Here is a 24,926-nt window from a genome sequence, read left to right as displayed (position 1 = left end):
GCCGTGGCATCAAGAGTAGTTGATTGTGCTGAAGAATATGTATGATCTGCACTGGAGGTCTGGTTTCTATGCGTCCATTGATGAGACTGCTGCGGTGCCTACCGATCCATGAGTGCCTCATTGAAATGTGATGCCACACGTTACATGTCCAACTATTCAATTAGGTCTCATATCAACAACACATATGAAGACATATTAGTGTATCTAGGGCAATTAAGCGGTGATTGAAGGAGCGAGTGACCTTGGCAATGTCGCCTACCCTATGCAGCTCCTGGAACTCATGGCGATTTAACAATTGGGGCACCGGAGAGTAAATCCTGTGACTATAGATTTACTGTGTAGGAATAAACAGGCTTAGATGATTTCCTGGTAGTGAATTGGTTATGAAATGAAGACGGGATCTGTCAGATATAATTGTATAGGTGGCTAGATTTGGCGTCGGTGAGGCTACGCCTACTGGACTCATTAACATCCATTAAGTTTAACTCATAACGACAGCCGTGAAGCAAGATGAAATATCTAGGGCTTGTTCAAGGTCTCTTTAATAATTATTTTGTATTTACGCATATATACGAGTACGTAACGGACGTACATAAAAGAGTTGAGTTGCTATTGCTTATTCGTCCCGAGATGAAGTAGGCATGACACGACACAGGGCTACACAACTTCAACGCCTCAACATATATGAGAAATGTAGATGAACTGTCCTAATCTCTTTTATGGTTCCCGTTGATGACACTCAACTCATCTCTTCTGCCCCCTCATAAATCCTCAACATTAATGCTCCAACCAATCATCGGGGCCCTTGACTGGTCTCAAGATCCCCCACAAAGTGTTGGTCTCGAGTCGATTCTTGCAGAGTATTGAGAATAAAAGGTAGCTGAGATAACCAGAGCTTCGTCATTGTGAATATGCTCGGCAATTTGAATATCATTACGGAATTGGACACTTCTTCAGAGAGACGGAGTGAGTGTTGCACGGTCGTAAGAAACACACTCCTGGTAGAGCACAGTTAACTTGATAAGTATAAAACAGAGGCGATCATATTCATCGCGCTGCTAACAATGTTCTTGATATCATAAGAATTTGGCTGCCGTGATGCCCAGTTATGCGACAGCCACCCTGAATCCTCATCACAGCATATCCCCAACGCCTTGCTCTCATGTCCATCTCGTATCCGTTCAACGCCGACCGTAATACCTCCGTCCCAGATGTCTTGCAGAAATGCTCTTAATTCTTAACATCCAAAACTTGCTTCAACACACCTTCACTGGCTCTCCACCATCTAGCCCTCTCCTCAAGATCATCTGCCGCGCCACCAAGAGCAGCCTCTTTCCTCCTCCTCGCTTCGCGTGCCGCTGTGGCACTGTTTTGACGCTTGCTTTCAAGAGGCTGAAGCTCAACCTCGAGTCGCTCGGCCTCCTTCCTCTTCCGGGGAAGCTTGGCCTGCAGCGACTCCAGTTCTCGAGCAAGTTCCTGCTGCTCACGCTTTCGCTGGGCGACGAGATCCTGTGTCTTGGCGAGTGGTAGGTTCATGCTTGGGCTTGATCCCTCTGGTGTCTCCTGCGATGCTCGAAGCTGCTCGATCCGTGCCTCCAGCTCCTCAATCTTGGCCGGCATCTCCAGCAACTTTGCTGTCTCAAGCTGCACGGTTTCGTACTTCTTGCTCAGCTCGATACCCCTGCGCTCCAAATCCGTCACCATATCGGCCACCTCAGTCTTGAGCTCTTTGAGCTGCTTCTTGGCGCCGGCGTTCTCCTTTTCGAGCTCCATATTCTCCTCCATAGTGACAATCATGGGCGGGTCGCCGACAATGGCGCGGATGAACTTTTCCTTGGTGACCTGCTGCACATACGAGAAGCGCAGTTTGGCAAACAGTTCCTTGTAGTGTGCAAGATCCGCTGCCAAGCTAGCAGGCGTTGGCGCGTCGAGAGCCGAGTTTGACGCATCTGATGTTCGTTGACGGGAATCCTGGGGAGTTGAGCTTGAGATGGGCTCGCTGAGTTTGATGATGGAGATTTCGCGTGTTGACCGGATTTCATCCAAGGCCTCAAGGACCTCTTGCGTCTTTGCTTGATCCATTGTGGAAGGACGTATATCAAAGGCTTGTGTTTGATCAAGTTTGAATGAAACTCATTCAATGATTGGCGTTTGTAAGGCTTTGTTCTGTTTAACAGCGCGACAGGACTGTTTAAGGTGCGGTAGTGTTTACTTCCGACCTAAAACAGGTTAGTGCGGGTAACCTTGCTTATCTAAGGCGGTGAGTGGGGGCATATGCTTGCTGACATCAAGGGAACGTAGATTCAAGATATTGGAAACGGCATCCTCCAACTTGCATTCTTTTTTTGGCGCAACATCCAATTTGCGATTTTTATCATACGAGTTGTCCATGCTTGGAATTTTTTGAACACGACTAGCCATGTCGAACGACGAGATCCTTACCGACGACTACGTCGCGGACCTGCTTGCCCAGGAGGCAAGCGACTGCTCCCTCAAGTATTCGGCAATGGGCATGGAAGCATATCGCGAGAATAAGAAGTAATGGAGTCCAACAGAGGTCTGGCAAGTCTGTTGCTGACACGGCTTCAGACCCGCGAACATGCTTAAGCCAAACACCCGGTTCCTTCGACATATCATCAAAGACACCGATAATCACAACAAGGCGCTATTGGCAAAGGAAGCTGCCGAATCGAGAGCGCGGTTGAAAGACTTGGAGCGCGCCAAGGAGATTGAGCGGCGAAAAACAAACCCGAGTACACATGACATACGAAGACGACAGATGGGCGACATCCATGCGATTCTCGGTGGAAAGAAGCGCAGGAGAAGTGATGACGACGCGGGGCCATCTTCCAGCAAAGACCCGAAAAAGCGAGAATCCGAGCACAAGTCTAGGCGCGAAAGTGATTCGAAGGATAAGGACCTCCTCAAGGACCGGCGCGACGAACGGAGGCATCATGGACGATTATCTCGAGAAGACCGTCACAGTAAGACTGATGATGGGGAGTCGCGCTCGGAGCGGTCGAGGAGGGAGCACAAGCGGCGCGAAAGATCACGGAGCAGAGGCTCTGAAGACGAGGAACGACATCGCCACTCCCGGAGACGGAAAGATAGGTCTAGGTCACCTACGCGTCGCCGACGGTCTCGGTCCCCAAGAGAGACGAAGAGCAGGCATCGCCATCGGTCGCCCTTGAATACACCGAACGATACACGGAAGCAGAAGGATGAGGAGAAGCAAGATTCAGATGCTGGAGAAGATCTTTTTGGGCCAGCACCGCCTCCGAAATACCGCGGGCGAGGGACTATCGGGGGATCTTCAGGGATCGATCGACGATTCTCGGAAAATTACGATCCTAAGAAGGATATTCAGATGGACGATGATGAGGGAGGTGGTAACTGGGACGACGCGGTGGAGGCGTTTAGAGACCGCCAAAAGCTTCGGCAAAACCAGGAACAGCGCCCGAGCCCAGCTGGATTCACAAATGATAAGGTTCTGCGGGCTGGTAATGCGGACGAGAAGAGTACAGAGAGTGTGCGTTGGTCCAAGGCCGGCGAGAAGAGGGAATGGGACCTCGGTAAGGAGGATGAGGCTGAAGGGGTATCCTCAGGCGGGTTATAGATGCGACGGATCGGTTCAAGTCAAGACAATGGCATCAACAAAGTGGCATGGCGGATTGGATCTGGCGAAGATGGCATTGGCAGCAGGGTCTGTCTCGATTTGATTGGCTTCGGCGTACGAGCATGGTTTTGGAAGATGATGGGTCCTGGGATATACTTGACGCGTCGCGAATACGATAGACGACGGATTGGAAATAGAGAAACGCCCTGGCTTAAAGGGCTGAATCGCTTTTGTTGCTGATCCCCACGAGGTGCCGTTTCCGGCACTTGAATGGATGTTGACAATGAGGCTCTTGAGAAGATCAGCCAACACAATGACACTAGCGCGTTGTTGGCCGGAGCCTCATGAGATTTATGCCTTTTGAGTTGAGACTATTCTTATTAACCCCTGAAAGGATACCTGCTCATGGCTGGCCTGACACATCTGCTCAGCCACGAGCAAGGAGAATCGGCATATCGGAGGGCGCCGCTGGAGTTCTCGACACGAGAACCGGGGCTCCCGATGGAGCTGGACTCTTGGGCCGATCTGGGACCCGCATGGAGGGATCCATCATGATAACTCTGGCCGACCGATTAGTTAATTACGTAGGTGCCTGGATCCGGGCATCTGGTGGCATGGTTCAGTGCCATGTTTGACCATGTTTGACCACAGTGTGGTGCCACTACAACCGCGGAGGGCAGGTTAATTGACAGCGGTTATGCCGAACAAGCGGTACCTGGGCAGAGAAGAAGACGGTAGCTGCAAAGATGGGCATCTGAGATTAAACAGCCGACTCTTGGGAGTTTCGACAAAACATGTCAAAGCTCTACAGAGCAAAGGCCTAGAAGCTAACAAGCTCCATTACAAGGGCTGGGCTATTTTAAGGTGCACACTGACACAGGCCCATTGCCGGAACCGGAGCTAGATCGAATCAGGAACATGCTGGATCAGCTAGAGATCAAGGCGACTGAGAGAGACGCTGAAAACCGAGATTTTCGGATTGTAAGTTATGATGTGCAAAGAGTGCCCCTTTCGGGCGATCGCATAAGCACGAGCACGCAAGTTCTCGGCGCAGAAAAGCTTGGCCCTGCGTCTTGAGCTTGACGGCCGAGTTTGTTGGATCTAATGGAGGCCCAGTTCACCTGACCCCTCTCACGTGCGACGACCTGCCGTGATGGCCCCTGTAAGAACGTGCCGGGGGTACCTAACGAGGAGGAAACAACTGAGCAGGCCCGGCAGGACAGGACCGTTTCACAACACGCGATCTTAGGTGCCCTCCATCGAGTCACCGCGACGTTGCACAGGCGCGCGCTGCTTCAACTTTCTGACTGCTTCGCGCTGAGATGAAAGGAGCCCCCGGGCAGATCGGCGGCTGCTTGCGGTGGACGATCAGGAACCAAAGGGACGCAATGGCTGGCAGGGCGTTTACCCCGAGGGGCGCTAACGCCAACCTGGGCGGCCGGTGGAGCTCCAAGAACGTGCTTGTTTAGGCTTTTGGTTCGTGACGTGACTTGCTGAGGGCTAGACGAGAGGGACAGGACAGTGGGAAGTGGGCTTCCCCCCGGCGCATGGAGTGGGCGCCTGATCAGTGACTGAATGGTGACAGGCCCCACGGGAGTTGTCCAGCAGACGAGAAGAGGCTGCCATGATGAGTTTGAGTCGATGTCTGAGTCGAGTGTCTGAGTCGGGCTTTGAGAAGTCTCACTGAGTCTCACTCATCTTTCAAGGAAGCACAAGACGCCTGCATTAAGAAACTTTGTCCTGGCGTTTATTGCATCTGCAGCAGCAAGGCCGAGGCGGCGTCTAGGTAACTGAGCCTGAGACGTTGGGTGGTATCAATGACCCCAGCCCCCTCCCTCTCTCATGGACGCTCTCCATGCTCGAGTCCAGACCAGAGGGTAAATCAGACCCTTTGACCCAAAGCCCAGAGGGAGGGGGACCGCCGCTCACAGCATGGACAGCGGCGGGAGGGCTCATGGATGGATGGGCCTCCTGTGGGCCTGAACCCCCGCCCTCGCAGCGCCATACCGCGTCCGTCGTCGTCATACCTTCGTCCATCCGCTCCATGACCGGCCATTGGCTTTGTCGTAGTGACTTTGCGACTTTATGAGGTGCCGCGCTCCCGCTGCTCACGAGGCGGCTGCGTTGCGTTGTGCCTCTCATGACTGGCAGCCTTTTCTTGAACGCCTTTTCCTTTGTTTAACCTTGAGAGCTACTCCAACTGCCCTTTTATTTTTTACTTTGACTTTTTTGGGGCAGGTGTAGTCAGCCAAGCCAAAATAACGTCCATCATCTCGACTTCAAGTACCTTCTTACCTCGGGCCTGTATTCCCTCACCTCAGCCTGCTTCCTCTCTTCACTCTTCTAGCCTCGTCCGTCTTCTTTGTTACACTCTACTCCGGGTTGAGCAAATATTGCCAATCCAAGCCTAGAACCTTACTTGCCTCTTCCCCCCCGCGTTGAAACGAATGGTCGGTCTAGGCCCGAGGTGACGTCTTTGTTATCTCTCCGAGGTCACCTCACGCCTCACCTCACCTCATCCATTTCCGTCCCGCCTCCTGCTCCTCCAACCTCCTCTCCTCCTTCTCCTCTTCTTCTGTTATATCCTTCTCCTCCTCGCCCTTTCGGTGAATTCGCCATTCCCACCGCATCCGCTTCAACATGCGTCCCCCACGAGTTTTCGTTCTTATACTATTCATCGCCGTATCTCTCTTACTCTTCTGCCGCGCCATATCCTCGTCGCTGCGATCCGCCTACGCCGATTACCCCGCCGGTGGATTCTCCAGTTCCAAGGCAGCCCAATCCTCCCAATCCCGCCATGAGACGACAAAGTCGACAAAGTCCGTTTGGGGCTCCATGTACTACAACACGCCCTTTTCGTTATTTCCGCCAAATGCTGCCATCAGTTTGACCGACGACAACAGCACGTCCTTTGCCGCTCGCCCAGCCGCCTTTGGCCCCAAGCTCGCCATCCGCGGTCTAAGTGGTCAATTATGGATCGGTAGCGGCTTCGCTGAGGATTCTCTACTCGACGGCACTGGTGAGCTGGGCTGCGGCGACTTGCCTGGGTGGAATAAGGACGCCGAGGCCGTGGGTTTGAACAGGGCACTCCGAGCTGCCGTCCCCTCAGTTGCCGCTCCCAGGTCAGATGCTTCTACGCACTCTAAGCGAGGCGACCAAGTCTTTACTCGAAACGAGCGCAACCGCATCACCAGCCCTAGCGAGTTCACAAACGGCCACCGCGGTCATTCGCGGAACCAAGATGCTTCCGATATCAAGGGCAAGGTTGTGCTTTTGATGCGCGGCGGCTGTGGCTTTCTCGACAAGGTGATGTGGGCACAGCGAAGAGGTGCCATTGCCGTCATTGTAGGCGATAACCAGAAAGGCGGCCCTCTGATCCAGATGTTTGCACACGGCCCCGAGGTCGACAATGTCACTATTCCCTCCGTTTTCACCGCCCGAACCACGGCGCAGCTGCTGTCTGCGCTGACCCAGCCGGGTAGCTTTATCGAAGACACTCTCGACAACCAGGGCAATCCTGTTCTTAGGGTTCAGCAGGGTCCCAGGCCAAGGAAGCACAAGACGCAGAGACCCAGATCGAGTGTTACCGCTTCGACCCGGGAGAGACGGTCTCTGGTCAGCTCACAAGTCAGCAGCCGCTTCAACCGATTTATTACCAGGAGGCAACAGGCTCCCTCCAACTTTGCTAGGGAGTCAGATGATGAAACCACTCAGGCAGTCCGAAATACCCTTCGAAAGAGAGCGGTCAAGGACACCCGAAGCCCTCTTCTATCCGAAGATGATTACGATGGGTGGAAGCCAAAAGACGATCCCGAGACACTGGATCCCGCCTCGGTCAGAAAGACTTCCGTTACCCGCCACAGCTCAGGACCCTCGGATTCCACAGCTGATGCTGAGCTCTTGAAATTTTTCAGTGAGACCGAAGAGGAGGACGAGCCTAATGCACCAATCGACAGACCCGATGATAGACTAGAACGCCCCGACGAGGTACACGAAGGGCTCTGGGTAACCATTACTCCTACGAGCAACGCCAGCCCCTTTTTCGACACCCTCCTTGTGCTTGTCATCAGCCCCTTGGTAACTCTGACGGTTGTCTACGCTCTCCTTATCCTCCGCGCTAGGATCCGCCGAAGGAGATGGAGGGCCCCCAAGTCGGTCGTCGAGCGGCTCCCCGTTCGCACCTATCACACGGTTGCCACATCCCCAAGCCTCTCGCCAAGAGCGCCTTCTCCCTCAAGTGCGTCTCCAACCACTCCTCTGCTTCAGGAGACTCCTACACGCCCCCGCCCCAGGTCGAGAACTACGACTGGTGTTCCTGAGGACGAGTCGCGAGTTGCATCAAGCGAATCTATCCCGACCCCTTCGGCAAGCACGAGGAACAACCGTCGTAATGAGCGTGAAAAGGGCTCCAGCGGATTCTCTGCTGAATGGAAGAAGTATATGGGACGCCAAGTCGAGTGCGTAGTCTGTCTGGAGGAGTATGTCGATGGCGAGAGCCAAGTCATGAGCCTACCATGCGGTCACGAGTTCCACGTCGAGTGCATGCGAGTTTCCCCCTTGTCCTACCTATTATGACAATTTTTGCTAATTAATCTTTAGTACCCCTTGGTTGACTACCCGCCGACGGACATGCCCCATTTGCAAGGGCGACGTTGTTCGATCCCTCGCTCACGGCTCGTCATCGGAACCACATTATGAGCCGTATCGCGATGATGATAGTGATGACGAGGAAACTATTGCTGAGGGCTCTGGATCTCGCTCTGACGACCGAGAATCGGACCTTGAACAAGGCCTGCTTTCGCCAGAACCCCGATCTTCACGATGGAGCCGACACGACGGTTGGCTCAGCCTGTTCTCGAGCGGTGCCGGCAGGGCAAGGTCTCCATCTCCTGAGGATCGCAACCGATAAACTGGTTCACACCCACTGCCCCTTTCCAGGCGGCAAGCCATCATGTGTGGCGTTTGGATTTACACATTTCTGGAGTTTGGTTTTTTGGCGTGACGGGTCATGGCGCACTGGGTCAGCGCGCAGCATCATGGATAGGTAATTGGACTTAGACGACCCCATACGGAAGGACTTTTCTTGGGTTTTATGAATAGCACTGTTTTGTACCGAGTCTGTGGCCGGAGGCAATGAATGGGTTGCGCAGAATCAGTGCCAAGGCACTTGCGCTTGGATAGCATAGATATACCCTCATGGTCGACCGTGGTACGATGTTGCGATCGATCTTGAATAATTGAGCACGTTTGAATCGTATTCGACTTGCATTGAGCCGGGGTGAATAATTATTGCCTTTGTTGAGCCATAAACTCCAAGTTTGATTTTATTTTATCCAAAACTCTAACCTAATCAACTTTTAAACATTTAAGAAGACATCTAGATGTAGCCCTTGAGGATGGCGGCCTCAGCATTCAATATCGACGAACCAGCAGCACCAATGACAGCTATAATAGTTAGCAATTAAGAACCTTAAAACTGGTGGTAGCAGAACTCACTGTTGTGGCTCAGGGCAGTAAACTTAATGTCAAAGATACCGGCCTCATCCTGGCGCACACGGCCAACGCTGACAGTGTAGCCACGGCCGAGGTCACGGTCGAGACGGGGCTGAGGCCGGTCAGGCTGGTCATCGCCAAATACCTTGATGGCGGGCTCGGGGGCCGAGGGACAGCCCAGAGTCTGGGCCTCACAGGTGTAGTTGCGGAGGGCCTCACGGACCTCGTCGGCCGAGGGGGCAGGCTTGCGCTCGAAGCTCAAGCTCACGCAGGCCGTGTGGCCGTCCATGACAGGAACGCGGTTGCAGGTGGCCGAGACACGGAGGCCGTCCTGCTCGACAAAGGCGGTACCGGACTCGTCGAGGCGGCCCAGGATCTTGCGAGCTTCGGTCTCGAGCTTATCCTCCTCGCCCGAGATGAAGGGCACGACGTTGTCAATGATGTCCATGCTAGAGACGCCGGGGTAGCCAGCACCAGAGACGGCCTGCATGGTGACGATGGAGACGGTGGAGATGGGACCGAAGGCGGCCTGGAGGGCAGCAAAGGGGATGACGAGGCCGATGACGGCGCAGTTGGAGTTGCAGACGAGGAAGCCCTTGTTGAGCTTGCGGACGGAACGCTGGTGAGGGATGAGGTCGAGATGAGGGAGGTTGACGGTGGGAACGACGAGAGGGACGAGGGGATCGCGACGGTAGTTTTTGGCGTTGGAGAAGACGGGGATGTCGGTCTGGATGAACTCGAGCTCTGAGGGAGTTACAGTTAGCAATTGCCTCTGGTCTACCGCAGAAGGACATACCAATGTCGCCGGCGACGTCCGAGTCAAGACCACTAAAGACAACGTCGCAGTCCTTGAACTGGTCCGCCTTGCACTCCCTCACCACCATCTCGGCGACGTCGCCCATGGGGGCCGCCTGCTTCCACCGCACGGCATCCTTGTACTTCTTGCCCGCGGAGCGGGACGAGGCGCCGATGGCGTGGAGGGTGAGGTGAGGGTGCTGGGCGAGGAGGAGGATGAAGCGCTGACCGACGGAGCCAGTGGCACCGAGGACACCTGAGGTCGAGTTAGTCTTGGTTGGAGGTTGAGGGTATCATGCGAGATGGATATGGTGATGGAGGGGTAATGTAGAAGAGTAGGAGGACGTACCGCACTTCTTGGTAGGGAATTCAGGAGCCATGATTAAAGAAATGTCTCTAAACGGTCAATTGAAAACGTAGGAAACGCTCAACAAGTGAATCGGGAGATGTTTGAAGATGTAGGCGTTAAATTTTAGCCGTCGAGTCGAGTGAGTCTTGTCTTCGGAGGCCAGACCCCGCCATAGGAAAACCTCCCCCCGCCATCGGAGTCGGGTCGGCGACGGAGGGCCCCACTGTGAGTCTGGAATTTATGGGCCGAGACCCCGTCTAATTATCTCCTCAGTGCCCACAAGACTGCAACGCGTACCTCGCCCCACCTTGACCACGTGATAGCCTTAGTACAAGCGGGGTATAAAAAGTTTGATCAATGAAGCTATCACAGCCAAAGTCACATACAAATTATTTTGAACTGAACAATGGCTACGCTCTCAATTCCACAAGAGGCACAAGCCCTCAATGCCTACGATGACATGAGCTTTATCAAGGAAAATCATAGCCATCAAATGCACCCTAATGACCCGACCCGGGTGGCTGTTTTTCCGGCCGATAAGGCCCGCGGCACCAAATTTGAACCCTTCCCCGTAGAGACACGCAACTTGCACATTAACACACCGCCGCCATCGCCGCTGCAGCTTTTCCAGCTTTTCCTTCCTATCTCCCTCGTTGAGAGATGGGTCCAATACACTCAAAGCTGGCTTCTTTGGCTCAAGGAAAATGAGGTTGTCGATAGCTGGAATACCCCGATGACAAGGAAGGCAAGGCTGCGAGCTTGGCAAGGGACCTCTGTTGCAGAAGTATATGTATGGCTTGGAGTGCTAATTTATATGGGTTTACATAAGGAAAAAGACTATCAAGAGCCATTGGAGTACTCCAAAGCCGGGGGAACAGCGCCCTTTACACTCTATCATCAGGTTCATGCCCTATTGGAAGTTTCAGATCCTTCACCGCCACCTTCGCCCTTTTGACTACACCAAGATCGACGAGACCGGGCCTCTTCCGAAGGTATTCCAAGCCTGTGACGAGTGGTCTAATCATATACAAGCTGCGTCGGCGGAGATCTTCATCCCGGGCTCTCATCTCGCTATAGATGAGTGTATGGTCCGCTTCACAGGCAGGTCCAACGAGACAACAGTCGTCAAAGGCAAGCCTATTCCTCGAGGCTTCAGGATCTGGGTTGTTGCACAGCAAGGGTTTTTTATCCACTGGTTCTGGCACATCACGGGCGCACAATACGGCGCCGTTGGTGTTGAGCTTCCTCCCGCAAAGCGCCGCTGCACCCGCCGCACGCAAGGATCACAAGAGACACAAGAGGGCTCCTCAGACGAGCCTATCGCCTTGAACTCGACTCAAAGCGTCGTCGTGGCCCTAGCAAATACACTGCCAAAAGCGACATATCACGTCTTCGTCGATAACCTCTTCTCGTCGGCAGATCTCTTCCGCAGCCTCCGCATGCATGGCCACGGAGCCACAGGCACGGCTCGAGCTAACAGCGGCATCAACGAGGAGCTTGTTCACGATCTCAGAGGCGATAAAAGGCTAGGTACTAGCTACGACTTTAACCAGGTTAAGGTGATCCCTACGGCTGACAATCAGGTATCACGCTAAGACGCTTTCACATATAAATCTCTTACTAATTTGTCTTCTCTTCATCTCACAAGGTCAACCAAGTCGCTTGGAAGGATAACCGCCTCGTCTTGTTCTTTACGACCGTTTTTTCCGGCGAGGAGCGCGTTGAACGCCGCAGAAAGAAGCCCTCCTCCAAGAAGCCCGAGGCCCGTCAGATCCCCCGCTTCTTTGGCGATGAAGCTATTAAGGATATCTCTATCCCTACTGTTGCCGCCGAGTATAATGATGAGATGAATCACGTTGATCGGGGCGATCAATTGAGGTCATATTATGCGTATGATCATCCCTTGCGCCGCGGCCCTTGGCAGGCTCTTTGCTGGACCTTCTTGCTTGACGTTGCACTCGTCAATAGCTACGTTATTCAGTTACGGGGTCCTGAGCCAAGTTGGAAGCGATTCACAACTCAGAAAGAGTGGCGAGAATGCATTTACAACGAGTTATTTAACACCTACGCCCAGAAAAGCCAGTCGCGGCAACGTTACAGAGCAGGCGACGAGAGTGACCTTCAAAGCCCTAATTTACAGCGTGTTCACATCAATCGAGAGGTCAATCATGTCTATCGCAAGGTAAACTCAGCCTGCCTTGCTTGTAAGGGCTTTCGGCAGGGGCAGATAAGGTCAAAAGGTGAGAAAACAAGTCCCTTCCAGGAGCTCAGCAGTAACTGCCAAAGCCGGAAGCAGACTAGGTACGGCTGCCGCTTGTGCAATGTCGCGATTTGTAACAGCCAATATTGTTGGGACTTCTATCACCATGTAATTTAGGTGTGGCATTAAGTACCTTTCATTTGATGCATTTTAATTGGCCCCAACCCCTCGTCGTGACCTGGTTGCAGTCTTGTGGGCACTGAGGAGATAGGCCTCGAATTTGCAACTGTGGATGAGACTTCAAAGTGGTATGACATCAGATGTTCCCAATGCAATCTTATCGAATATCTCTAACCAAATAAAAAAGGAAAAATTACATGATACCAATGCAGTAGCATGATCTAAGCAAGATGCCATATGCCAGTCTACTTGAGGATGAATCATGAACTGATTATAGTCCAGTCATCCATAAATCCCCTTGTAGGTTGTACCAATAACCAAACGCCAATCCAATGCACATTAGACCATCGGCCCTCTTCGCTATTCACCGCTGTTCGTAGTTTGCCACATTAGGCCGCAATGGCGCTACTTCGGTCGCCGTTGGAGTAGATTCGGAACTGGACAAAGATGATGAGGTCTTCGGCAATTGTGCCCAGGGAGCCGAGCAACCAGGGGAGCGCGTTGAGGAGGTAGCCCTTGTCCTGAGAGTAGGCGACGAGGCTGATGCCGTAGGTGAGGTTTCCGCTCAGGGAGAGCATGAAGAATAGAAGGGCAAGACCTGTGCAGGTTAGTCTCGCCGAGCCCTGTGTTTTGGAATGTGAGAATCTCACCTTCGCACGACTTTTCTCGATAATTCTTGATAATCTGGGGAATTCGAGCACTGGCAATTTGTTAGCAAAAATACCAGATCGCATTGCGAGATAAGCGTACCAGAGATAGAGAGCGGCACTGAAATATCCAAGCGTGAGCCCAGCAATCTCGATACCAGTCTTGGCGTGATCAGGCGAGTCGGGAGTGCCGGGGTCGGCACCGTCCCAAGCACCGACCTTGTACGAGACAAACCAGCCGGCAAATCCAATGACATACACAGCCAGCAGACTCAGAGCATTGTGAATCCAGGGACTGCTGTCGGGAGTCTCATCCTCGCCCGTGACAATCTTCCTCAGGGGCTCCATTGACGACTCGGTGTGCGTCGCATGGCGGCGCTGGGACCCCGGGAGGCCAAAGGAAGAGCTCCGCCGCCGTCGCTGGCTGGCAATGAGGGGCGACTCTTCGGAGGGGTCCTCGTTCTCGGCGCGGCGAGCTCGACGGGCGTTGAGGGCGTTGTAGTAGATCACCTGGCTGATGAGGACGAGGTCGGCAATGCAAAAGTAGCCTGCCAATGCAACGGCCGTGGGAGCTAGGCGGGTGAACAAGGCACCTGTCGAGTCGAAATTAGTGAGTTGACAGCGGTCGTTGGCGCAAGCCACCAAAGTGAATTTTTTTTTTTCAGAGTTTCCAGGGAGCGATAACAAATTCAAGGTGCAAGGAATGGCATTGTTTCGTTGAGTAACAAATTGGCTGAATCGGAAATTTCTGCGCGTGTGCTGGGGGAGTACGAACCGACGAGATTGGTGACATCGCCCAGCAGCCAGACGACGAGAAACGCCATGCTGAGGCCATCAGCGCTCTTGGCCTTGTAGTTGGTGAACAGCTGAGGGAGCTGGAGAGTGTCAGTGTAGCCCAGGCGCATGCGACGGGAACGCGAGAGGAGGGACGTACGAGAAGGCATATCCAAGAGGTCAAGCTGATGCTGCCAAAAATGCCAGACACGGCCTCTGTGATGGGTATCGACCGCGCCGCGGCGGCAAACGTAGTTGTGGCCAGGAGTGGCATATCGCAAAGTCGAGGTAGTCGGGGGGGGGGAGCTCAAAGAAAGAGAGGTGAACGAAAAGAGAGGGAGGAGGGAGAGCAAGTTAGAAGAGGAGAGAGAAGGAAGGGTGTGGTGCGACAAAGGTGGGTATCACGAGGGCAGACAAGAGAGAGATGGATGGAGTTGATCTTCTGCCGTGACCCAACGGACGACGGAGGCCGAGCGACGCGACGATGCGAAGTTGAGGGGTCGAGTCGATACGAGTCGTATTCACAGGTTTGAGATTCTGTCAAGCTTATGAGTTGGTAAAGATTAGATACAAGAGCAGAGAATTGCCCAGTCAGAGTCATGCCCAGAGCTGAAAGCCCGTTGTCGGCTCCTCAGCCCATGGACCTTATCACGCTGCCAATTCCTTGTTGCCAACTGAACCGCCTGCATTGGTCAAGGCTTATCGGCGGAGGCTCCGCTGTGACGCACTTGGGGCAGATCTTGTGAGCTAAAAAATGGGGAACTGTTGGGAGACGAACGAGATGGTCAATCCAATCGAGACAAAAAGAGGGGGAGCATCCTTGATTTGGGGCGCATTCCTCGGAGTTGCCTTGAGGCGCATGTCGCTATTGGAAAGCATGCAGGGTTTCTTCAGTGTCATTCTAAGGGTCTTGAGATGCGGAAGAGATGATGCTGTGTTGCTCTGGTTGGACAACAGCAACAACAAACTCAGCTTTGCAGAGGTACATGCGTACTGTGCATGCACGCTGTATCCGTACAAAGCCTCCATTCTCAATCAAAGCTATTGAACATCCAAAAGCCTCGTGGTCCCTCTCCAGCCAGCCATGGCCTTGTCCCCCGTTTCGCGTGGCACCGCACATGTCCTCATGATTCGCCATGTCTCGTCTGCCCGTCCCGCCTCCAGTTCACGAACCCCTGTTCCTCTAGCAACTGGCCGCAGCTTGTCCGGGCAGCCAGCAGCCTGCCCTCACAGCCAACCGGAAGCTGTCGCCCCGCGGGAAGCTATCGATTCCATGATCCAGCTTAGCCAGTCATCCGTCGCCCAGCTCATAGCTCGCGGTTGCATCGCCATTCAGAGGCGTAGATTGAATCTAGACTTTGCCTGCTCTGCTGCAGGGTTTCAATAGAGCTTGCATCTGCCTTTCTGCCTCGCCTCTGCATCTCAGCGTCATCCTATTCTCATCCGCGCGACCGGCAGCATATATAAGCTGCATTCCCACGTCAGCGCCTCCATTGTTTGAGCCCCATATCTGATCCATATCATCCATCTCGCATTCCACCCATCATGAAGCTTCTCTCTGGCAGCGCGCTGGCCCTCTGCCTCGCCAACCTGCCTGCGACGATCGCATGGGGCAGTGCGTACAGAACGGTTCGAGCTGTGCAACCTGTCGTGCTAACATTGACGCAACAGGTCTTGGTCACATCACCACCGCTTACCTCGCCAGCCACTTCGTCTCCAACGCGACAGAAGCTCATCTCAAGGAGCTCCTCTACAATGAGGGCCCCGACTACATCGCCAAGATAGCCAGCTGGGCCGACTCGATCCGCTACACCGACTGGGGCCGATACACAAAGACGTTCCACTTCATCGACGCCCACGACAGCCCGCCTGAACAGTGCAGCGTCGACTTTGAGCGCGACTGCAAGGACGACGGCTGCGTTATTACTGCCCTCGCCAACTACACCAAGCAGTCGCTCGAGCCCAATCTGCCTTTCTGGCAGCGCAACCAGGCGGCCAAGTTTGTCGTGCACTTTGTCGGCGACCTCCACCAGCCTCTGCATAACGAGAACGTCGAGAAGGGCGGCAATGGCCTCTATGTCAAGTTTGACGGTCGCCACTTTAACCTCCACCACGTCTGGGATAGCTCGATTGCTGAGAAGCTGCTGGGCGGTCTGCACGGCGATCCCTTTGAGCTTGCCGGCAACTGGGCCAGACAGCTTGCCGTTGAGATTACTGATGGACGTTTTGCCGAGGAGAAGGAGACTTGGTTGAAGGACCTCAACTTTGACGACCCCGTCAGCACCGCCCTCGCTTGGTCGCGAGAGGCTAACGCCCTCGTCTGCACTCACGGTAAGTCGGTGCCGGGTGAAACTATTAGATTCAATTATTGACCAGGGATCGCAGTTCTGCCTGAAGGTGCCGCTGCCATCGTCGGCCAGGAGCTCGGAGGCGAGTACTTTGAGAAGGCTGCCCCGGTTATCGAGAGGCAGGTGGCTCTGGCCGGTTACCGGATGGCGGCTTGGTTGGATCGCATCGTTGAAACGTACAATGACGTCGAGGCGGAGCAGGCTGCCGGTGAGCTATAATGCGTTTATGAAGATACGAAGAATCAGTGAAGACCCAACGGGGAATGAACAGAAGGAAGCACGTAGAGGTATTTGAATGGCCACTTAGTCTGGATTATGTCTGAATTCTAGATCATGTCTAAACGCTGGATTGTGTCTTCGTGCTTGGCAATAACAACAAGTGTTCAACACTGATCCCAATATGGATGCCAAGGCCTCAACGTCACAAGGCGATGAACCTTTGGTGTCTTTGCTTGCCGTCTAAATTACGCTTATTGACCGAAAGACACAATCCATGGAATAGTTGAGGGAGCTAAGGACGAAATATTCGTCCACCCCGAGTCAGCGTCGCACCAACTGGGGACTCTGAGACGAGGGGGAACCCGCCACCGCAATGCGAGCACGCAAAGCGAGTTTCATCGATTGAAACCTGAGAAAAAGAAGGCAGGTCTCGGCAAGTCTTGGTAAAAGCCCTCAAGAGAGGCATTGTGCGTCGCAGGTCAACCTCGACGGTTACATCGCCACGGGGGACCCAAGCCGCTTCGTCTATCTGGGGTTTACTCGAGCCGAGCAACTCTGCGACACTTCTGCAACAGGACTTATTGTCAGCAACTATATCGCTCACAGTTTTTGGGCAGGCATATGGGCGATACGAAATTGGTAATCAGGAACTTTCGCATGGCTTTTTTCTTAGGTTGACAGATGGGACATGTTTGACAAAGAGCGGATGAATCCTCCTGTCTTTTGACACATGACAGCTTTGAAAGACTACGGGGCAAGCTAAAGAGATGGATGGCATTTAGGGCCAGGGGCAGACTAATGATAGACTTGTTTTGCTTCATAGATTCGTCTTGTGTGTCTGGAAGCGCAATTGAACCATCTGTGAGTGTCATCCGATCAATTGACAGCTTGGCGGCTATTGAAGATGATGATGCGCATTTACCTGTGTAAATGAGGTCTTGTCAACCACTCAATGGCCCCATGCCAGAAACAAATCGTCGATCAGATGCGGCCGACGGTGACCCAGGTCAACAAAGACAAATTTAGCAACGATAAAAATGTTCTCTCTCTTTTTCTCTCTCTCTCTCAAGTCACAGGGTGGAAACTCTCCGACACTCGCGCCCAGCGTCGCCGTCTCAGAGCTCAGCCCTCGAAACGCCCTGTGCCTGGAGTTCCTGAGCCACCCGCTGTAGCTGCGTCTCGGCAAGGACCCTGATTGGCTGCCCTGAACCCCTCAGCCCCGGGTTGCAGGACGCCCAGAGGGAAAGAGGCACCGGCTGAGACGCCTGCAGCCGCATCAACGACTTCAACGACGCAACGGCTTCTTTTTCCTGACTCTTGCATCCTCACTAACCGTCACCGTCGACTTTTTCGTTCACCAGCACCGTAGCTATAGGATTCTTCTCGGCCAAGCCAAGCGCTAGCTGACACCCTTGATTTCCCTACTGTTCGCTAACACTCTCAACGCTTGCTGTTACATCACCTGAAAGGCTTCATCTTGGCCTCTCTACCCCTGGTCCAACCTCTTAACGGTCTAAGCCGACCCCCTTGGGCGTCCCGTCTTGGCAATCAGTCTTGTCCCCCGTCTCGCATACCGACTCCTTAGACGCAGCTAGTGCCCCACGATGCCAAATCGTGGTGTTTCTCGTCAAGTTTGATCTGCTCCCTCCCCCCAGTCTCCCTCTCCCTCGTGGCCGAACTCCTTAGCAACCAAAGATGCCTGTCCGGCTTTAACCCTCGTCACGGAAATGCGACCCTAGACTCGGCCCCCTCTGCCGCCGAGATGAGATCCGTCTGATGTGCAAGCCCGAGACGCTCGGGTGTCTGTGATTGTTATAAGTCATGGCTCGGCAACTCTCTCTCCGGCTCTTCCTCCACATCCTCTTCATACTTTAAACCCTCTTGTTTTCGTTCCTATCCTTGACCAGATTCTTTCTTTTCTCCTCAACTCTGGTAGTGTCTCCTTTCTTTCATTCGTTCCTTTCTTGAGACCCAAGTTGGCCTTCCTGTGTCTGTGACCATTCCTTTCTTGTCTTTTTCTACTTTCAAACCGGTCTGGAACCACCCCAAAATCTCCTTCAACCTACTCTCTATCTACTTTTGTCTTTGACAATACCACTTCGACAATGCAGGTCAAGGGCGTGATCGTGGCCCTCTTGGGCATGGCTGCTATTTCAGACGCTGCTGCGGTTCAGCGGAGACACCCCTTTGCTCGCGCACTTCAACGACGACAATTCGGCGGCGGTGGCGGCTTCGGTGGTGGTAACGGCAACAACGGCGGTAATAATGGCGGCAACCAAGGCAATAATGGTGGCAACAATAATGGCGGAAACAACAACAACAACAACAACAACAACAACAACAACGGAGGCGGCGGCGGCGGCGGCGGCGGTACAACCTTGAACGCGAACAACGTCCAAACTGGCTCCCAGCAAGATGGTAACAATCCTGGTGCAGACGGCCAAGCAGCCTCCGCGACGTATGTATAACCCCTTCCATGCTCGACAACAGAACTAACTCGAACAAGGGATAATGCCAACTTCATCAACTTCTGCAATGGTCAGACTCTGACCAACGGTGAGCAGAACCGTGATGGATCTTGCAACGGCATTCGTAAGTCTCAACTCACAAGCCTCTACTCCTTGACTAACCCCTTGCAGCTATGGGCAAGATCCCCTCGGCCAACAACATGGTTTCCTCCGTCTTTACGAGCCCCCAGAACGGTGACGATATCCAAGCGAATCAGGACTTTGATATCTCAGTCCAGATGATCAACTTTGCCCCTGGATCCTTCACCAATGCCACTTCTACCTACTATGCGGCTCCTCAAGATCTCGATGGTGGTGGCAACATCATTGGTCACACACATATCACTGTCCAAGACACTGGCAACTCCTTGAACCCTACCACTCCCCTGGACCCCACGCAATTCGCCTTCTTCAAGGGAGTCAACGATGCCGGTAACGGCCAGGGTCTCTTGACAGCCAGCGTTGATGGTGGTCTCCCCGCTGGTAACTACCGTATCTGCACCATGGCCTCCGCATCCAACCATCAGCCCGTTCTCATGCCCGTTGCCCAGCGAGGTGCCCAAGATGATTGCATTCGCATCACTGTGGGAGGTGGCGGCGGCGGCGGTGGTAACAACAATAACAACAACGGCGGCAACAACGGTGGTAACAATGGCGGTCAAGGCCAGAACCAGGGCGGCCAGAACCAGGGCGGCCAGAACCAAGGTGGTCAGAATGGTGGCCAGAACGGAGGTCAAGGTCAAAACCAGGGTGGTCAGAATGGTGACCAGAACCAAGATCAAAACCAGGGCGGTCAAGATCAGAACCAGGGCCAGAACCAGGACCAGAACCAGGGAGACCAGAACCAGGGCGGAGACCAAGCCCAGGGAGATCAAGCTCAGGGAGACCAGGCTCAAGGTGGTGATCAGGCCCAAGGCGGTGATCAGGCCCAAGGAGGCGATCAGGCCCAAGGTGACCAGGCTCAGGGCGGAGACCAAGCTCAGGGCGGCAATCAAGGTGGTAACCAGGGTGGTCAGGGCGGCCAGGGCGGTCAGGGTGGTGGCAGAGGAGGCGGCTTCGGCGGTGGTAGGGGCTTCGGAGGTGGCAGAGGAGGATTCGGCGGCGGTGCTGGTGGATTCCAAGCAGCGTCGGTCGACGGTGAGTCTCGCAACCAGACGGAGGCCGATGACGGCACCAAATAATTGGGGCCAAGGGAAGCAGCAACAAAGCCACTACCTTTGTGTTATGCCCTGGTGGCCTATGGCATGAGTAAGGAGTGGCATGTCAAGAGTCGTAGCCGACGCATTCCGGTAATTGGGTGAAGATGTATCTAGAGGGGTACGAGTTTGCGCATCAGGTCTACGCTCTAACAAATGGGAAAGCGCCTGAATGCGAGTTTCCGCCAAGGACTGGGTATTGGTCGGTCGGTTGGCAGGTTGGTTAGAAGGTAGGTCTAGTCATCATGATACACAATTGTAAGAGATATGTTTATGTTCAGCTGCCTGTCCTTGAAGTTGTGAAAGTGAGTGTGTGACTGTACTTTGTGAATTCCAGGGGTAGGATCTGTTGCTTCTTAGCCAAGTATTGGCTGAGTCTACATGTCACTGGAGTATCATGATGAAGGTCTTGAAACCAGGTGAAACCGGCAACTCATGTCCCGGGTTGCAGGTGCTTGGGTGGGAGACTGGAAGCTAGATACAAAGTTCTCTAATAACCAAGTCTATTCTTGTATCAAGCAAAGTGACGACAGATTTAGTGATTCTAACCAGACTCTATGAACGTTGTCAATAGTATAAAACAGTACCCGAAACTAAATGCAAAGGTCCAAACTCAAATTCAAATGCCCAAAGAAAATGCAGATACGCCAACTACCGCGCACGCAACTCCAAGTAATAGATGCCGCCGTAGACTCTGTCCGCTAGTTATGCGGCCAAGTCCAGTCTCGGAGGCAGGCTCCTCCGGCCTGTGATTCTGTTCAGACGACCCGATCTCCTCAGCTGCGGATAGCCTCCCATATCCAGGAGGTCAGCTTCGCCTACTGAGGCCGGGGCCGACGCGGGCCTGGGAGGGGATGCTGAATGGCTGCTGTTGCTTCTGTTGCTACTTCTGTTTCTACCTTTGTTGCTGCTGCTGCTGCTTCTGTTGCTACTTTTGTTGGTGCTGGCCGTCTCACCCTTTCGTCGGCGCTTGTTCTTGGGGGATTCGCCCACGACAGTATCAGCATCGTCGGGTGTGCGTGTTCGCTTGCCATTTCGGAGGGTGCGTCCCTCGGTGCTGGCTGAAGTTGAGAGGCTGCCTGTGTTCGACCGAGATGCTCCGCGCTTTTGACTCTTCTTAGGCTTGCCGGGTTCCTCGTCTCCGCTAGATTCCGAGTAATCAGACTGCGAGTCCTCATCCGAGCTCAAGTAATCAGGTGGGAGGCCACCAACGTACTCGCTCCTTTCCGGGAGATAGGCCGAGATGTGGGATAGCCACTCAGGGTTAAGCTCCTCCAGCGTGGGTGAATCACTCTCGAAAGCACCCTCGTAGGCAGGAACGCCTGCGAGATCCAACATGGAATCCATGGAAACGAGGCAGGACAGGCCGGGGCAGCGGCCGCCTTTCTTTGCGAGCCTGTCCTGGACATAGGTGACGGCCTCGGCCATGTTTTTCTCCTTGACGTCGGCCATCATCTCGACAAACTCTTCAGGGCCGGAGGCCTCGCTCATGGCGGTTGCGCACTGCCCTCTAAAGATGGCTGGATCTGTGATGTAGATGGGCATGGTGTTGTAGCGTTCCAATAGCTCGAGGTAGAGATCTTTCTTGTTCTGCTTGCGATAGTGGGCATTCTTATTTTCAGTGTAGGCTTTCAGACATTCCATGTAAGCATTCATCTGTTCCATGTACTGTTCTATTGCCAATGTGCTGTTTCCTGCCATGGTGGTGAATAGTGTTTTTGGTGTTGAGATGTAGGGTGGGTGGGTAAATGTTGGTGGATGGATGGAGATATCTGCTGACCCTGGGTCAAGTCAAAACTTATAGATGATAGATTATACAATAAGACACTGGCTTTGTACTCTTGAATAGTCTTTGCTCTGCGGTCAATTAATGGCGATTTTCTTTGTTGCGTGCTTACTTGCAACCTTCAACATCTTGTCCTCTTTGTGTGACAGGGCTCTGATGTGTACGGGATGCAACGATACTACTGACTCAAAGAATGCACACATTCGAAACCCGAATCTTTATTCTCGTCTTGGCCCTTACTAAAGCTAGAAGATCATTATGTTGATGCACCCGCCGTTTTCCTCGGTGAATGGTTGCAAAACAAGGGTATCTTGGCCAACCTTCTTTGTCCTTCCCCTTGGCTCTTTTTCTGTCACGTCGCCTCTAACCGAGCAGCTAATTTACATTGCCTTTTATTCTGGGCCTTTGAGGAAGCTCTCCAAGGACTTGGTAGTGGAAGAGTTAGACTCGGGGCGCTTGGAGGCTGGCTTATCAAGTCTCTCCAGGCTCTTTGAAGATACGACGGCCAGTGATTTGATAGTTTCTGGCATCAATGATTAACCGTAAAGACATGTGTAAAGACGTGTGGTTCAGTCAAAGGTAAAAATGCAGCGTCTATTTGTCTCGAGAACCATTATTTGACCATGCTTGAATGCAAGAGGGCAGCTGCCACAGTTGAAGAATGCTTTGTGCGCCAAACACCAACACCCATTGTCCATTATCAAGTCTCTTTTCTTTCATCCACGCTTGGGTCTGGCCAAAGTTAGCAATTACAGACTTTGAAAGAAGACATGTTGCACGTACCCACAGCCCTGAGGCGTAACCTCACCGAATGGGCAGTCTCCGGAGAGCTTCTCGACAATCTGGTTGGCCCAGACGGGCGTAATGACGATGCCAGCGCTGACCAGAGAGGCAGTGGCCGAGAGGAGAGTGACAAAGAGTGTGGTCTTCATGGTGATTGAGTTGTTGGTGGTTGGTGGCGTGATGGGTGGATTAATAAGTGAAGCCCGCGATGACAGAACCAGCTGAAACGCAAAAAAGCCAAATTGATTGAGCCGACAGGGGCTATAGAAGAGGAAGAATTGATTAATTATGAACAAGAGAGAAAAAGAGAGAAAAAAGAGGAGAAAGGACAGAAAGACGGAGAGAAAAGAAAGAGGCGAAAATGACTCCTTGTTGCAGGGGCGCGACGGTCAAGGTTTCAGGCCGTGAAACATACCCACGGCGTGACTGGTGGAAAGACGGTTTCGCCTACGCGCCTAGAATTCAAGCACCAGCTGTGGCCAGCCCAATTAGGATACAGATCCGACATGATCAATTGAATGATTTTTGAGACGTTGCCATGATATCCTCATCTTTATATTATTTGTAGATTGTTGTCTTCTTCATTGTCGTCGTGAATCTTCTTTAACAACTGTAAACCCCTGAAACTAGTTAGTGCTGGCCAAACTCAAACATTGCATGACTCTCAACTCCAAACTTACCCCTAGTCCAACTAGTCTTGGCATCCTTCTTGGCATCCTCCTGGGTATCATTCGTCTTTGCCTCTTCAACCTTTTCCTCAGCCTCTTGAGCAGCAGCAGCCTCCTTGGGAACCGGTGTCGCATCCATCTCAAATGGTCCCTGCTGTACCTCTGTTCCACCCAACTCTCCAAGCCTCTCTCTCGTCTCCAGCTCAGCAGTCTCTAGGTCTGTCGTTGTCTTGGCTTTAGCCTGTGTCTCTGGTCCGGTTGACAGCTCTGCCTTTTGAATAACCTCGCTATCGGGTCCCTTGTTCTCATCTGGCGGACGTGACCATGTTACGGTTGGTCTCGGTATGCGTCGAAGAACCCCCATGAAGCCCTTCTGTGACTTTTCTGGGTCATCTGGGCTTCTCTTCTTCCTTCGACGGACCAATATGAATACTCCAACTATGATGATGCCTATCCCGACAACCACCCCAACGACAACACCGGCAATAAGACCAGTGTTGGTGTCGCCGCTTTTCAAGTCGCTCCCGTTGTTATCGCCGCCGCCACCGGTCTGCTCTGGATCGGAACCCGTGCTCGAAGGGATCGCCGAGGTTGAAGTTTGCGATACATCGTTGGGGTTTAACGTCTCGGTAACTGGTGGTATCTGGGTCAGTAGACATTGCAACTGCACCCCAACTATCCTTCCAAGTCGAAGGCAGCCGCGTCGGCTCAGTGAGATACATGACGCCGACTGAAGTCTCAATGCCGATAGAGTCCTGGCAGGTGATTAGAGTCCCTGCCGATCCCCTCTCCGACCATGCCTCCAAGATGTAAGCTGTTTCGCAACCCAAGTCGCCAGTGCTATCTCAAGCGATTAGCATCTATCCATCACCGTCGGATACAGTTTAGTTGAGAAACGCACCACTGGCGAGCCCATGTCGATCCCGTTGACTCGCGCCCCGTGAAGCGTTCTACTAGGACCTTGTCGCCAGAGCAAGAACGGCCTATCTCGTAGACACTTCCTCCCTCTACCTCAAACCCATCTTCACAGTAGTAGAAGCCAGAACGCTCGCGAAGTGTACTAGAGCCAGGGCAGTATGCCGTACCAACTTGGCTGGTCAGCAGAGTCGCGAAATCAAGAACGACCACAACGTATCCGACGACGACGATATCGTGTAGTATCCGATGAGATCTCCTTGGCCAGCTGAGCTCAGGACAGTCCCAGGCTCTGAACTCTCGAGAATCGCGACCATGGTGGGTGTCGTGAGGTGTAGAAACTCAACAACGCAAAAGAGAAACAGTCAAATCGAGGGAAGAGTTTGGGAACGCTCGACCCAGCCCCCGAGTAGCATCTTGACTCTCCGCTAATGCATCACGGGTCTTTGC

The 24,926-nt window shown here is 53.2% G+C and overlaps 10 protein-coding genes across 10 annotated transcripts; 5 read left to right on the top strand and 5 right to left on the bottom strand.

Moving 5' to 3' along the window:
- Nucleotides 1-1,230: 1,230 nt before the first annotated feature.
- LRP88_05100 (uncharacterized protein) lies at nucleotides 1,231-2,082 on the bottom strand (the record flags this gene model as incomplete). The annotated part of the gene is made up of 1 exon (XM_083241662.1): nucleotides 1,231-2,082. The coding sequence occupies one exon, from the start codon at nucleotides 2,080-2,082 to the stop codon at nucleotides 1,231-1,233; it is 852 nt and encodes a 283-aa protein (XP_083102810.1).
- A 337-nt stretch (nucleotides 2,083-2,419) lies between these two features.
- Nucleotides 2,420-3,616, top strand: LRP88_05099 (uncharacterized protein; the record flags this gene model as incomplete). The annotated part of the gene is made up of 2 exons (XM_083241661.1): nucleotides 2,420-2,538; nucleotides 2,590-3,616. 2 exons carry the CDS (start codon nucleotides 2,420-2,422, stop codon nucleotides 3,614-3,616), a joined length of 1,146 nt encoding a protein of 381 aa, XP_083102809.1.
- A 2,640-nt stretch (nucleotides 3,617-6,256) lies between these two features.
- Nucleotides 6,257-8,525, top strand: LRP88_05098 (uncharacterized protein; the record flags this gene model as incomplete). The annotated part of the gene is made up of 2 exons (XM_083241660.1): nucleotides 6,257-8,160; nucleotides 8,216-8,525. The coding sequence occupies 2 exons, from the start codon at nucleotides 6,257-6,259 to the stop codon at nucleotides 8,523-8,525; spliced, it is 2,214 nt and encodes a 737-aa protein (XP_083102808.1).
- A 468-nt stretch (nucleotides 8,526-8,993) lies between these two features.
- On the bottom strand, nucleotides 8,994-10,284 carry LRP88_05097 (aspartate-semialdehyde dehydrogenase; the record flags this gene model as incomplete). The annotated part of the gene is made up of 4 exons (XM_083241659.1): nucleotides 8,994-9,061; nucleotides 9,113-9,853; nucleotides 9,906-10,160; nucleotides 10,254-10,284. 4 exons carry the CDS (start codon nucleotides 10,282-10,284, stop codon nucleotides 8,994-8,996), a joined length of 1,095 nt encoding a protein of 364 aa, XP_083102807.1.
- An 874-nt stretch (nucleotides 10,285-11,158) lies between these two features.
- On the top strand, nucleotides 11,159-11,848 carry LRP88_05096 (uncharacterized protein; the record flags this gene model as incomplete). The annotated part of the gene is made up of 1 exon (XM_083241658.1): nucleotides 11,159-11,848. The coding sequence occupies one exon, from the start codon at nucleotides 11,159-11,161 to the stop codon at nucleotides 11,846-11,848; it is 690 nt and encodes a 229-aa protein (XP_083102806.1).
- A 1,174-nt stretch (nucleotides 11,849-13,022) lies between these two features.
- On the bottom strand, nucleotides 13,023-14,328 carry LRP88_05095 (PQ loop repeat-domain-containing protein; the record flags this gene model as incomplete). Its single annotated transcript, XM_083241657.1, has 5 exons — nucleotides 13,023-13,231; nucleotides 13,284-13,333; nucleotides 13,384-13,873; nucleotides 14,056-14,155; nucleotides 14,215-14,328. The coding sequence occupies 5 exons, from the start codon at nucleotides 14,326-14,328 to the stop codon at nucleotides 13,023-13,025; spliced, it is 963 nt and encodes a 320-aa protein (XP_083102805.1).
- Nucleotides 14,329-15,599: 1,271 nt separating this feature from the next.
- LRP88_05094 (phospholipase C/P1 nuclease domain-containing protein) lies at nucleotides 15,600-16,621 on the top strand (the record flags this gene model as incomplete). Its single annotated transcript, XM_083241656.1, has 3 exons — nucleotides 15,600-15,669; nucleotides 15,726-16,385; nucleotides 16,440-16,621. 3 exons carry the CDS (start codon nucleotides 15,600-15,602, stop codon nucleotides 16,619-16,621), a joined length of 912 nt encoding a protein of 303 aa, XP_083102804.1.
- Nucleotides 16,622-18,726: 2,105 nt separating this feature from the next.
- On the top strand, nucleotides 18,727-20,309 carry LRP88_05093 (uncharacterized protein; the record flags this gene model as incomplete). Its single annotated transcript, XM_083241655.1, has 3 exons — nucleotides 18,727-19,079; nucleotides 19,128-19,213; nucleotides 19,261-20,309. 3 exons carry the CDS (start codon nucleotides 18,727-18,729, stop codon nucleotides 20,307-20,309), a joined length of 1,488 nt encoding a protein of 495 aa, XP_083102803.1.
- Nucleotides 20,310-21,029: 720 nt separating this feature from the next.
- On the bottom strand, nucleotides 21,030-22,025 carry LRP88_05092 (uncharacterized protein; the record flags this gene model as incomplete). Its single annotated transcript, XM_083241654.1, has 1 exon — nucleotides 21,030-22,025. One exon carries the CDS (start codon nucleotides 22,023-22,025, stop codon nucleotides 21,030-21,032), a length of 996 nt encoding a protein of 331 aa, XP_083102802.1.
- A 1,471-nt stretch (nucleotides 22,026-23,496) lies between these two features.
- Nucleotides 23,497-24,793, bottom strand: LRP88_05091 (uncharacterized protein; the record flags this gene model as incomplete). Its single annotated transcript, XM_083241653.1, has 5 exons — nucleotides 23,497-23,513; nucleotides 23,574-24,204; nucleotides 24,293-24,401; nucleotides 24,463-24,621; nucleotides 24,684-24,793. 5 exons carry the CDS (start codon nucleotides 24,791-24,793, stop codon nucleotides 23,497-23,499), a joined length of 1,026 nt encoding a protein of 341 aa, XP_083102801.1.
- Nucleotides 24,794-24,926: the final 133 nt, after the last annotated feature.

This window comes from Fusarium phalaenopsidis (assembly GCF_050370095.1).
Source record: "Fusarium phalaenopsidis strain FUZ10S chromosome Unknown contig_32292, whole genome shotgun sequence".
NCBI classification, from domain to species: Eukaryota; Fungi; Ascomycota; class Sordariomycetes; order Hypocreales; family Nectriaceae; genus Fusarium; species Fusarium phalaenopsidis.
This window is presented reverse-complemented; position numbering and strand designations above follow the sequence as displayed.